Source organism: Salvelinus fontinalis, chromosome 34, assembly GCF_029448725.1.
Source record: "Salvelinus fontinalis isolate EN_2023a chromosome 34, ASM2944872v1, whole genome shotgun sequence".
In the NCBI taxonomy this organism is placed as follows: domain Eukaryota; kingdom Metazoa; phylum Chordata; class Actinopteri; order Salmoniformes; family Salmonidae; genus Salvelinus; species Salvelinus fontinalis.
The window spans coordinates 26,443,491-26,458,006 of NC_074698.1; the positions used below are offsets into that span (position 1 = coordinate 26,443,491).

At 39.1% G+C, this 14,516-nt stretch overlaps 2 gene segments (V, D, J or C); both read right to left on the reverse strand.

Annotated features, from left to right (window-relative positions):
- Nucleotides 1–2,223: 2,223 nt before the first annotated feature.
- Nucleotides 2,224–2,781, reverse strand: LOC129833625 (Ig heavy chain V region PJ14-like). The segment is given in 2 exon segments: nucleotides 2,224–2,594; nucleotides 2,736–2,781. Coding segments are annotated over 2 exon segments (378 nt in total).
- Nucleotides 2,782–7,550: 4,769 nt separating this feature from the next.
- LOC129833956 (Ig heavy chain V region 914-like) lies at nucleotides 7,551–8,026 on the reverse strand. The segment is given in 2 exon segments: nucleotides 7,551–7,867; nucleotides 7,975–8,026. Coding segments are annotated over 2 exon segments (369 nt in total).
- Between the last annotated feature and the right edge of the window lie 6,490 nt (nucleotides 8,027–14,516).

The window sequence follows — 14,516 nt, forward strand, 5'->3', positions numbered from 1 at the left end:
GTAGGGAACATGGTTTGTGTTGTAGTTAAACTGGTAGAAGCGAGTGAAGGACAGATGGAAACTGCTTTTTATAACTGATATGAGTGCATCTTTCTCCATTCTGATTGTTTTATACTGTTCAGTTCAACTTCAACCCAAAATTATTTCCTGCAATTTCATCAAATTATGAATTTCCTGTACTCATTTGAGACCATTTTCACACTGCTACGTAGGGCTGCACGATATGGGCAAAAAATCTAGGCCCTAGAGACTTTCATAACAAGATCAGTGTCGACCAGGTTTTGTACAGCACTGCAGCCTCCTGTGTCTTGTCGTGGTAATTTCCTGTATTACTAATTGATGAGAGAGCAAACCACACACAAGTCAGAGTTATATTATAAAGTCCATCTTTAATTATATGAGCTTCACCATAGCCCTTTTGAGTCTCAGATCAATTCAGTGTCTATAAATGAATTCTCTGAGAGTGCTTACAAAATAATTCTTAGTATATTTTATAGCCAAGATACACCCCTCTCAACTTACATGACGAACCACATAACTTAGGAACATTACAAAGAACCTTTTACTTGAAAGAGGAGAATCCCATAGTCAGATAGCCTTAGCTATAAATTATCGTTCAGTTTGGTCTCTTTAGACGAAAACGGGCAATGATGCGTGTCAGTTCTTTAAACACAGACACAGACACAGACACACACACACACACAGACACAGACACAGACACAGACACAGACACAGACACACAGACACACACAGACACAGACACAGACACACACAGACACAGACACACACAGACACACACACACACACACACACACACACATATATACAACTCAACAGCAGTGGAAAACACACTGTCCACTGATATCAATGTTATCCACATAAAACATCCACACACATTATAAACAGTGAAAACCATACTATTTTCAATAACACAGAAGAACATTTTATGCAACTCAGACTTCATATTAGCTATTATGTTTTGAGCATCTTTATCAGACAGAATTATATTAATGTGATCATCATACAGAAATAGACTCAAACTAAAAAGAGTAAGGAACAAGTAAGATTGACCAGAATGGACAGGAGATCATATTTTTGTATAGTTTGAATGTTAGAAGCTGGAGTCTTTTATTGTGTAGTGCTTTTGTGATATTGTTGTTGTATTATTTACAGTATTTATACTTAGTATTCTTCTAGTGTGACACAAAGAGAGGAAGTAGTACACCAGCTATCAATGTTGTTAGGGGGGATTTTGTACAGCTGCTTCACCAGCTTCAGTCAGTGTGTCTGTCGAGCACAATAATAAACAGCAGAGTCCTCTGATCTCAGACTCTTGACCTCTAAGAACTGTGTGCTTGTGAAGACGTCCTCAGTCAGGGTGAACTGGCCTGAGTAGTCAGGAGCATCTGTTGAACACGAGTTAATTCTCCCAATCCATTCCGGACTTCTGTCTGGTTTCTGCCTTATCCAGCTTATGTAGTAGCCTGTCATATCAAACCCATAGATTTGACATGACAATTTAAAAGTGTCTCTAGATCTTTTCACCTGAGAAGGTGACTGATCCATCTCATCACAGCAAGCACCTGCAAATCAACAATGTTGACACTCAGTTGCAGATCTGGTATTTACATACATTTTGAGAATAACCATGATACTCATACATTCTTCAGTCATGTAATGCTTTACTTAATGTGTATGGTAATCACCATGAGAACTATACTCCAGATAATCATAAATCCATTGTTCATTATTAGTTAGTACAGGACTTGTAATGTTGTAATGTCAGTCCAATCTGCTTATAATGAGAAGGCCAGAATTGAGTGTGTGATTATAAAGGGATGAAGGGGTGGGAGACTTTGCATAGACCGCCCTCTAGAGGCTTAAATATCCTGACAGGGAGAGATCTTCTGCTCTATTCCTTTATTCTCTCTTCTCCCTGTCCTTTATTTTGCTCTCTGCAGTTCAGAGGTTACTTATGAGACGTGGTGACTATACTGGCTTTAGTATGATGTGTTGAAGATCAGCAACACGGGAACAAAAGTTCTGCATTTTTATTTGGGTTTACATTTCTTGAAAGCTTTTAATGATTCATGGTTTTAACGATTTTGTAGGGTTAACTTATCAAATAATAATTGAACCATTTTTGAGACTGAGCATTAATCAAAAAATGTGTTGGTGTGGAGATGCATTTATATTATGTTGTGCTTGCACCATTCCCCCATGGGTATCTGGGTATTTGTTCAGGTCTGGTGCTGGTTTGTATCACTGTGGAGGGTAGCGAACACAGTAATACACAGCTGTGTCTTCAGGTTGCAGGCTCTGCCCTTGTAAAGACACAGAGTTGCTGGAAGCATCTCTTGAAATGCTGAACTTGTTTTTCAGTGCATCATTTTCGAATATATCTCCATCATCCCATATATGGGAAATCCACTCCATTGCTTTCCCTGCAGGCTTTCGAACCCAACCTGTGGCAAAGCTTATGCTGCTATCACTAACAGAATACCCAGAGACCTTACAGGTGATGATCGGAGATTCTCCAGGCTTTACAACCATTAAACTTGGCTGGCTGAGTTCAAGACCACCACAGTACACATCTATGGGAAAAAACATAAATAGTCATTATGCTACATGGGATAGCTCAGTGTGACTGTAAAGGCTACTGTTAAAATAATATTTTATCAATATATTTTATCGAGCATCAACCCATTCCTTTCCCCAAATCTTGAGAGACTCACAGGAGGCAGCTGCCAGCAGGAGCAGCAGCAGAGATGCAGGGAACATGGTTTGTGCTGAAGCTGAACTGGTGGGAGCTGTTCTTCTCTACTCCAACTGACTCTGAGACAGACAGTCCACTTTTTATACAGAGAGGGTGATGTGTTAGGTCCTTTGCATATAGAGCTGGTATAAAAGGATGTGAGTGTTATAAACTGGGTTGACCTGCATTATGAACGGTCAAAATTAAATACACCATTTTGTCAACTTTGGATTGTACATTTCTTACAGTTTAGTATATTATTATTATAATAATTTGTATCACTTCCATTGTTATAGTCATCACTGAACAGGGGTGGCAGCTGGCCTAGCGGTTAGAGCGTTGGGCCAGTAACTGAAAGGTGCTGGATTGAATCCCCAAGCTGACAAGGTAAAAATCTGTCTTTCTGTCCCTGAACAAGGCAGTTAATCCACTGTTCCCCGGTAGGCTGTCATTATAAATAACAATTTGTTCTTAAGTTCTTAACTGACTTGCCTTGTCTTAATCATAAAGGTTAAATAAAAAAACAGCTCTAAATCAGAACATTAGTTTAATTTAGGGTGTTCTTCAAGGATCTATCCTTGGTCTATTTAATGATTTTAGTTTACTTTAATGACTTTCATCTGGTATCTAAAAGTACATTTGAAGAGTTTCATTCCAAACGCTATATTTCCATTTTCAGAAATGTTGGTGAATTTGCATTTATTGTTTAAAGAAATTATGGAAGAGTTTGTGTTTTTTCACTATTTAATCTGACATACTGTACATGTATTTGTTTAAAGTCTATCACTTGATGGTTTCATTAAGGAGACTAATAATCATGTTTTTTTGCAAAATGCAATATATCCAGTATAGCATTACTAAAGATTCTTACATTATAATATTCACCTATCAGTTGTTGGATTCATCTTCCATGTTTGTTTCATTGTCAGTTTGTAACAGTTGTTTGCAAATGTATGGATTTAAGTGTTGCAGTATAAAACCAAATATCATGGCTATGGCCAAAATCATGTTTATGGTGAGGTTTCATTAGGTTTACCACCATTGTTGTGGAGGGTGTAAATTTGACCTGTTCAGTGTTGACGTGTCCATAGAGGAGCAAAGGGGTTTTTGTACGGCGTAATATCACTGTGGCCCCCATATAGTCACAGTGATACACACCATAACAAAAACCTCCCACCAGCACCACCCACCTGCTCTTTGAGGACAGCAACACATTCAGATGGTTGTGGATAGGTGATAATACACATATCTATTAATTCTTCAAATATTAAAACATATTTTACCATCAGTAAACTGTTTTGTAATGTAGTATATATTATAACATTAAATTATTCTTTAGAATTACAAAATGTTACCTAAATTTTGCAGGTACAATTCTTTATAATTGTTATAAACATGTACAGTATGAGCCTTTCTTATAGTAAGGTTTATAATGTTTTCATTTCAACACACTCAAAAGCATAGCTATTTAGTCAGCTTCATTATGAATGTTTTAACCATAATTAATAGTTGTTATTTAGTCAGCATCATGAAAGGTTAAATCATGAAAGGTTTAAGCTTTAATAGTTGGTATTTAGTCAGCGTCATTATCAATAGTTTAACCTTTTAATAGTTGTTATTTACAGTGTTATCCCATCGCTGCAACTGGCGTACGGCCTCGGGAGAGGCGAAGGTCGAGAGCCATGCGTCCTTTGAAACACGATCCCGCCAACACGATCCTGCTGGCTTAAACAGGAAGCCAGCCTCACCAATGTGTCGGAGGAAACACTGTACAGCTGGAGCCCAAAGTTAGGGTGCGTGCATGCGCGCGCCACAAGAAGTCGCTAGAGCGCGATGGGACAAGGATATCCCAGCCGGCCAAACCCTCCCCTAACACGGACAACGTTGGGCCAATTGTCCGCCGTCTCATTGCTCTCCCGGTTAAAGGTTAACTTCTAACGAGTCAGAAACCCGGATCCGGGAGCACCCCCCACCCCCCACCAGTAAAAAAGCTGAATAGCATAGCTAGCATAGCGTCACAAGTAAATAGTAGCATCTAAATATCATTCAATCACAAGTCCAAGATACCAGATGAAAGATCCACTTCTTGTGAATCCAGCAATCATTTCTGATTTTTAAAATGTTTTACAGGGAAGACACAATATGTAAATCTATTAGCTAACCACGTTAGCAAAAGACACCATTTTCTTTGTCCACCATTTTTTCTCTCCACCAGTAGCTATCACCAATTCGGCCAAATAAAGATATTGATAGCCACTAACCAAGAAAAAACCTCATCAGATGACAGTCTGATAACATATTTATTGTATAGGATAGTTTTTGTTAGAAAAATGTGCATATTTCAGATAGAAATCATAGTTTACAATTGCACCCACCATCACAACTCGACTAGAATAAATACAGAGAGCAACGTGTATTACCAATTTACTCATCATAAAACATTTCTTAAAAATAGACAAAGCATAGCACTGGAAAGACACAGATCTTGTGAATTCAGACAATATTTCAGATGTTCTAAGTGTTTTACAGCGAAAACACAATAAATCGTTATATTAGCATACCACATGTGCAAACGTTACCCGAGCATTGATACAAGCCAAAGAGAGAGATAACGTAATCATCGCCAAAATGTATTAATTTTTTCACTAACCTTCTCAGAATTCTTCCGATGACACCCCTGTAACATCACATTACAAAATACATATAGAGTTTGTTCGAAAATGTGCATATTTAGCCACAAAAAAACGTGGTTATAACATGACAATACTAGCAAAACTAGACTGAAAATGTCGGGCTCCATTTTGGACAGTGATCTGGCGTAATGAATAACTAATCGTAAACTTGACTAAAAAATATAGGGTGGACAGCAATCGAAAGACAAATTAGTTCTTAATGCAATCGCTGAATTACATTTCTAAAAATATCCTTACTGTGCAATACAGGGTTCGCCAAGCGAAGCTATACCAAAAAAAATGGCGGAATATGCGTATAACTTTTTTCGACAGAACATCGATTTATCATCATAAATAGTTCTTACTGTGAGCTGTTCTTCCATCAGTATCTTGGGCAATGTATCCTTTCTTGGGTCTAATCTTCTTTTGGTCGAAAGCTGTCCTCTTGTCCGTCGAAATGCCCACTAACGTTCGACCGGGACCCCGAAACGTGCCCGGTGCTTCAATGTGCATCACAAAGCAATGCCTCAAAATCGCACTAAACGGATATAAATTGCTATAAAACGGTTTAAATTAACTACCTTATGATGTTTTTAACACCTATAACGAGTAAAAACATGACCGGCGATATATAAGTGGCTAAACCAATGCTTGGAAAGAGAGAGAGTCCGACGTCCACCTTGCGTGAGGCGCAGCAGGAAAAGAACGGTACATCCGGTCTTTTCTGTTTTATACGGGCCCTGATTGCGCAATCGACTCCATTCAAATTGTCACCTCTTACTGACATCTAGAGGAAGGCATGGGCAGTGTTTGTATCCTCATAGGATTTACAGGGACTTTAAAACTGACCTGGGACCAGAGGCCAAAATGTCTGAAATCTCACTCCATATCAGGAAAAGTGCTGTAGAATGAGTTCTGTTTCACTCAGAGACATAATTCAAACGGCTATAGAAACTAGAGAGTGTTTTCTATCCAATAATAACTATAATATGCATATTGTACGAGCAAGAATTGAGTATGAAGCAGTTTAATTTGGAGACGATAAATGCTAATGTTGAAACAGCACCCCCTATATTGAGAAAAGGTTAAACCATTGATAATGATTATGAATGGTTCTGTTCTGCTCATTGTTTACAGTATGTTATCATAATTATTATTATAATGCTTTGGAGAACTACACAAAAGTCACAGATGGTGAGAATCTAACTATTGGTGTCCCCAAAGATACCGTATATACATGGCCTATTACTCTTTTTAGTTAACAGTAAAAGTCTGCTATCAAAATGTATCTTTTATATTTCATTATACTCAATGAGGACATGAATTAATATCTACCAGGAATCCAAACTCTTAATTGGATTAGGATGATATACAGGTGAATGTAATGAAGATGATGTTTACAGATCAAAATGGCCAGAGGAGTGGATTAAGCTGCCTTAACCTTGATGAGGAATGATATGCTTTGAAAATAACTTGGAATTTATGCTGGATCCTCCGTTTATTGTCTGTCTCACACCCCATTTGACTCTGCCAGTGAGAGAAGTGCTTGATCAGTTGTTGTACAGCCCTGCAGCCTCCTGTGTCACTGTGTCTCTGGCACAATATTAAACAGCAGTCTTCAGACTGTTCATCTAGAGATACACCTGTTTCATGCTATTGTCTCTGGAGATGATGGACTGACCCTGAACAGACTGGGAATAGAAAGTGCTTCTGCTGTCATAGGTAATAGTTGCAATCCACTCCAGTCCTTTCCCAGGAGCCTGTCTGGTCCAAGCCATCCAGTAGCTATTCATGTCTAAATCAAAGGCTGTACAGGTCAGTTTGTGGGGTTCTTCTGTATTTTTAACTACTGGTCCAGACTTAGTCAGTGTCTGACCATAAACACCTGTTGATAAAAAGAGAGCATTTCAAACTTGAAGAAAGACTGGGCAAGAGATCGGATTTTTGTGTAGTTTCAATGTTAGAGTCTGGAGTCTTTTATTGTGTAGTGCTTTGTGATATTGCTGTATTGTTTACAGTAATGATACTCAGTATTATTATGGTGTGACACAAAGAGAGGAAGTAGTACACCAGCTAGCCATGTTGTTAGGTGGGTTTTTGTACAGCTGCTTCACCAGCTTCAGTCACTGTGTCTCTCGAGCACAATAATAAACAGCAGAGTCCTCTGATCTCAGACTATTGGCCTCTAAGAACTGGGTGCTTGTGGAGACGTCCTCAGTCAGGATGAACTGGCCTTGCAGGGAGTCTGAGTAGTCTGGAGCATCTGTTGAACCAGAGTCAATGCTCCCAATCCACTCCAGAGCTTTGCCTGGTTTCTGCCTTATCCAGCTCATGTAGTAGCTTGTCATATCAAACCCAGAGATTTTGCATGACAATTTAAACGTGTCTTCAGGTCTTTTCACCTGAGAAGTAGACTGATCCATCTCATCACAGCAAACACCTGCAAAACAAAAATGTTGACACTCAGTTGAAGATCTGGTATTTACATACATGTTGAGTTTAACCATGATACTCATACATTCTTCAGTCATGTAATGCTTTACTTACTGTGTATGGACATCACCATGAGAACTAAACTCCAGACAGTCATAAACTCCATTGTTCAGTATTAGTTAGTACAGGACTTGTAATGTTGTAATGTCAGTCCAAGCTGCCTATAATGAGAAGGCCAGAGCTGAGTGTCTGATTATAAAGGGATGAAGGGGAGGGAGACTTTGTATAGACCGCCCTCTAGAGTTTTAAATACAGACTGAGTGGGAGAAATCTTCTGCTCTATTCCTTGATTCTCTCTACTTTCTGTCCTTTATTCTGCTCTCTGTAGTTCATATTTTACTCATGAGATGTGTTGACTAGATATGATGGCTTTAGTATGATGTGTTAAAGATCGGGAACAAAAGTTCAACATTTTTATTTGGGTTTACGTTTATTTAAAGCTTTTAATGATGTATGGTTTTAACAATTTTTGTAATGTTCATTTATCAAATTATAATTTAACTGTTTTTGAGACTGAGCATTAATCTTAAATATGTTGATATCTTGGTGTTGAGATACATTTATATTATGTTGTGCTTGCATCATTCTCACATGGGTATCTGGGTAATTGTTCAGGTCAAGTACTCGTTTGTATCACTGTGGAGGGTAGCGAGCACAGTAATACACAGCTGTGTCTTCAGGTTGCAGGCTCTGCCCTTTTTAAAGACACAGAGTTGTTGGAGGCATCTCTTGAAATGCTGAACTTGCTTTTCAGTGCATCATTTTTGTATATATCTCCATTATCCCATTTATGGGAAATCCACTCCATTGCTTTCCCTGCAGGCTTTCGAACCCAACCTGTGGCAAAATACCCAGAGACCTTAGAGGTGATGCTCAGAGACTCTCCATGCTTTACAACCATTAAACTTGGCTGACTGAGTTCAAGACCGCCACAACACACATCTAAGGGGAAAAAAACATAATTAGTCATATGCTACATAGTATAGCTCAGTGTGACTGTTAAGGATATTGTTAAATAAAAAATTTCTTGAGCCTCAACCCATTCCTTCCGCCAAATCTTGAGAGACTCACGGGACGCAGCAGCAGCAGCAGAGATGCAGGGAACATGGTTTGTGCTTAAGCTGAACTGGTGGGAGCTGTTCTTCTCTACTCCAACTGACTCTGAGACAGACAGACCACTTTTTATACAGAGAGGGGTGGTGTGTTAGGCTCCTTTGCATGTAGAGTTGGTATAAAAGGATAAGACTGTTATTGTGAACATTGTGAACAGTCAAAATGAACTTGGATTGGATTGTCAATTTCTTTACAGTACATAATATTATGTGCAGTATATTATTACTATTATCACTTCCTTTGTTATAGGAATCACTGAACAGCTCTAAATCAGAACATAATTACATTTTGGGGGTTTCTCAAGGATGTAACCTTGGTCCATCACTGATTTTAGTTTACATGAATGACTTTCATCTGGTATGCAAAAGTTTCATTCCAAAACGCTGTCCATTTTCAGAAATGTTGGTAAAATAGCTGTTATTGTTTAACCTCTAGGGGGTGTGGGACGCTACCGTCCCACCTGGCCAACATCCAGTGAAATTGCAGAGCGCCAAATTCAAAAACAGAAATACTCATTATAAAAATGTATGAAACATACAAGTGTTATACATCGGTTTACAGATAAACTTCTTGTTAATCCAACCGCTGTGTCAGATTTCAAAAAGGCTTTACAGCGAAAACAAACCATGCGATTATCTGAGAACAGCGCCCAGCAGATAAATCATTACAAACAGTTAGCAGCCAAGAAGAGGAGTAACAAAAGTCAGAAATAGCGATAAAATGTATTACTTACCTTTGATGATCTTCATATGATTGCACTCCCAAAACTCCATGTTACACAATAAATGTTTGTTTTGTTCGATAATGTCCCTCTTTATATTCAAAAACCTCAGTTTTGTTGGTGCGTTTCTTTCAGTAATCCATTGGAACAAAGCGTGGTCACAACAGACAGACGAAAAATCAAAAAAGTACCATAAAAGTTTGTATAAACATGTCAAACAATGTTTATAATCAATCCTCAAGTTGTTTTTGTCATAAATAATCGATCATATTTCAACCGGACAATAGCTTCGTCAAAAGAAAAGGAAAAACAAGAAAGATGCACTCCCGGTCATGCGCTGGACTCATGTCTGGAAATTTCCACTGTCCTCTCATTGAAAGTGGTGTTCCTCCCTCATTTTTCAGAGTAAAAGCCTGAAACAATGCCTAAAGACTGGCCACATGGCTTCAACAACATAGGGATTGTGAACTAGGTCATAAGTCTTTGTATGGTGGATAGGCTTTCAATGGAAAAACAGGCATTTCAAAATAAAGGCACTTCCTGGATGGATTTTCCTCAGGTTTTTGCCTGCCATATCAGTTCTGTTATACTCACAGACATTATTTTAACAGTTCTGGAAACTTTAGAGTGTTTTCTATCCTAATCTACCAATTATATGCATATCCTAGCTTCTGGACCAGAGTAGCAGGCAGTTTACTTTGGGCACGCTTTTCATCCAAAATTCTGAATGCGGCCCCCTACCCTCGTGAGGTTAAAGAAATTATGAAAGAGATTGTGTGTTGTTCATTGACAGATCTGCTTTTGTTTAAAATCTCACACTTGGTTTCATTTCAGAAAGGAAAATAATCATATTTTGCAAAACGCTATATATCCGCCTAACTCTCAGAGAAATAAGTAGTACTGCTATTTTTTACACAGTCTAATAAAACAAATAACTACATTTTTCATAAAGAACTGTGGAGAAAAAATAAGAAACCCACGCACTGCTCTTGCTAGTAACACTGCTCTTTATTAAGCTTTACCTATCGGCCTCAAGGCCTTCGTCAGAGCTTTTGTGAGAGTTTTTTTAATAACAATTTGCAATTCATAAGTATTCTAATAAAGTGTGTACATAAAATGTATTAAACGTGTCTTTAAAACCACAATGAGGACATCGAACTATCAAGTACATTTTCATAAATCATTGGGTACAGTGCAAGAAAAAATGTCAGAGTAGGCTGAAGTGGTAGCATTAGTTCATGTTCACATTTACAACATAACATGCATGGGATGAACTTGAACTTTTATGTTCACTAATTCTCTGTTTGAGAGAACGAGAGGTTTTACCTGCATCACACAAGCCACATGGATATTTAATCATGTAGATAACATAGGTGGTGGAGCACGTAATAATGTAATTTATTTGGAACCGTTTTCCTGTATGTGTATGGCAGAAATATTTGCTCTTCCTCATATTGCTGCAGTGTGCGCTGCCTCTGCATTTATAGCTACCATTCATAAGAGGGCGGAAAAGAGCATGGCTCATTTTCTTTTGTGGGTGGCAGTTGGCATGGACAATTTTTTTGCATAATTGCTACCTCTACTATATACAATAAGTGGTTGGTTCTTAATTAAATTCATGGTCCGATGATAAAACATTCCAGTGTTTTTCAACATCATCTCTCACTTTGGGCGATATACGTGGTGGTGAACGTTACAGTGTCCTTTCGCTCTAGTGGGCCTTTTTTGTAGCAATTTATCTTGTTTTCCCTAATGCCAATTTAGGAGTTTCATCCACACATTGTGGAGAGTAGCCTCTTAGAAACCCATTGCGTATCTCTGCTGCTTTTTCAAGATAGTCCTCTCTGGAGTGGCATATATGGTGCAGTTTGGAAACCTGGCATCTTGGAAGTCCTTTTTTAATGGCTCATGGTGGAAGCTTCCCACGTAATAGAGTATTTCTTTCCGTTTATTTTCTCTACAGAGCTGTAAACAGGGTTCCGTATGATTTCTCAATCCACATATCGAGGTAACGAACACTGACATGACGTATCCCTTTCTGGGTGTTGATCCCCCCCTGGTCATGCAGAAAGAGGGAGCACAGAGAGAGAACAACGGACTTCACTTGGAGACACCTAAATCTCCAAAATTGGAGAATTAAACAACGTTTCTGCTTTTGAGAATGAGGGAATGGTCCTTGGACACTTAATCTCTCTGGGAAATGTTGGACGCTAGCGTCCCGGCCAACATCCAGTGAAAATGCAGAGCGCCAAATTCAAATAAATTACTATAAAAATTTAACTTTCATGAAATCACACATGCAATATATCAAATTAAAGCTACACTTGTTGTGAATCCAGCCAACGTGTCAGATTTCAAAAAAGGCTTTACGGCGAAGGCAAACGATGCTATTATCTGAGGATAGCACCCCAGCAAACTAACACAGACAATCCTATTTCAACCCTCCAGGCGCGACCCAAAACGCAGAAATAAAGATATAATTCATGCCTTACCTTTGACGAGCTTCTTCTGTTGGCACTCCAATATGTCCCATAAACATCACAAATGGTCCTTTTGTTTGATTAATTCCATCGATATATATCCAAAATGTCCATTTATTTGGCGCGTTTGATCCAAAAAAACACTGGTTCCAACTCGGGCAACGCGACTACAAAATATATTATAAGTAGCCTGTAAGCTTTGTCCAAACATTTCAAACTACTTTTGTAATACAAGGTATTACGTATTTTTTAACATAAATAATCGATAAAATTTAAGACGGGATGATCTGTGTTCAATACCGGAGGAAAACAAAGTGTAGCGCGCTTTCAGGTCACGCTCCTCTAACAAAGAGTACACTTCTCTCTACCCACATTCCTCAACCAATTTCTAAAGACTGTTGACATCCAGTGGAAGCGATAGGAACTGCAAGAAGGTCCCTTAGAAATCTGGATTCCCAAAGAAAGTCCTTTGAAAAGAGAGTGACCTCAAAAAACAAAATCTGAATGGTTTGACCTCGGGGTTTCGCCTGCCAAATAAGTTCTGTTATACTCACAGACATGATTCAAATAGTTTTAGAAACTTCAGAGTGTGTTCTATCCAAATCTACTAATAATATGCATATCCTGGCTTCTGGGCCTGAGTAGCAGGCAGTTTACTTTGGACACGCTTTACATCCGGACATGAAAATTCTGCCACCTATCCCAGAGCAGTTAAGGGAAAGTTATGTTGAGTGTGTTTAATTTGGTGATCTCATGAAAGACAGGTGGTTGAAACTACAACCCTACCAAAGGACAAGACTATTCCATGTGGAGCATTGACTACACGGCTGGAAATGGTAAAAAATGGAAACTTCTTATGGGCAGGTGGGACGCCAACATCCGGTGAAATTGCAGAGCGCCAAATTCAAAATACAGAAATAGTCAAATTAAACAGTCATATACATCGGCTGAAAGATTAACTTCTTGTTAATCCAGCCTCTGTGTCAGATTTCAAAAAGGCTTTACGGCGAAAGCATACCATGCGATTATCTGAGGACAGCGCCCCGCTTACAAAAGCATACAAACATTTTACAAACAAGTAAAGGAATTACAAAAGTCAGAAATAGCGCTAAAAATAAATCACCTACCTTCACCTTTACCAATAAACTTCTTCAAAACAAGTCAAAAAACGGTTCTAGTCAAACCTCAGGTACCCTAATATGTAAATAAACTATAAAATTTAAGACAGAGAATAGTATTGTCATTACCGGAGATAAACAAGGAAGTATGCTCACTCACCGGAACGCGCTACAAACACTACAGCCAAAATGGGAGCCACCTACAAATTCTACAATTCCACCTACAAATTCTAGCTAATTTTTCAGAAAAAAAGCCTGAAACTGTTTCTAAAGACTGTTGACATCTAGTGGAATCCCTAGGAACTGCAATCTGGGAGGTATTCCTTTTATATATCCATTGACAGCCATAGTAGTCAGTGGTAGGCTGAAAAATAAAACTTTCTGGATGGATTACCCTCGGGTTTTCACCTGCCATGTCAAATGAAATGTATTTATATAGCCCTTCTTACATCAGCTGATATCTCAAAGTGCTGTACAGAAACCCAGCCTAAAACCCCAAACAGCAAGCAATGCAGGTGTAGAAGCACGGTGAAAAAAACTCCCTAGAAAGGCCAAAACCTAGGAAGAAACCTAGAAAGGAACCAGGCTATGAGGAGTGGCCAGTCCTCTTCTGGCTGTGCCAGGTGGAGATTATAACATAGCATGGCCAAGATGTTCAAATGTTCATAAATGACCAGCATGGTCAAATAATAATAATCACAGTAGTTGTCGAGGGTGCAACAGGTCAGCACCTCAGAAGTAAATGTCAGTTGGCTTTTCATAGCCGATCATTGAGAGCATCTCTACCGCTCCTGCTGTCTCTAGAGAGTTGAAAACAGCAGGTCTGGGACAGGTAGCACGTCCGGTGAACAGGTCAGGGTTCCATAGCCGCAGGCAGACCAGTTGAAACTGGAGCAGCAGCACGGCCAGGTGGACTGGGGACAGCAAGGAGTCATCATGCCAGGTAGTCCTGAGGCATGGTCCTAGGGCTCAGGTCCCCCGAGAGAGAGAAAGAAAGGGAGAAAGAGAGAATTAGAGCGAGCATACTTAAATTCACATAGGACACTGGAGAAATACTCCAGATATAACAGACTGACCCTAGCCCCCCGACACAAACTACTGCAGCATAAATTCTGGAGGCTGAGACAGGAGGGGTCAGGAGACACTGTGGCCCCATCCGATGAT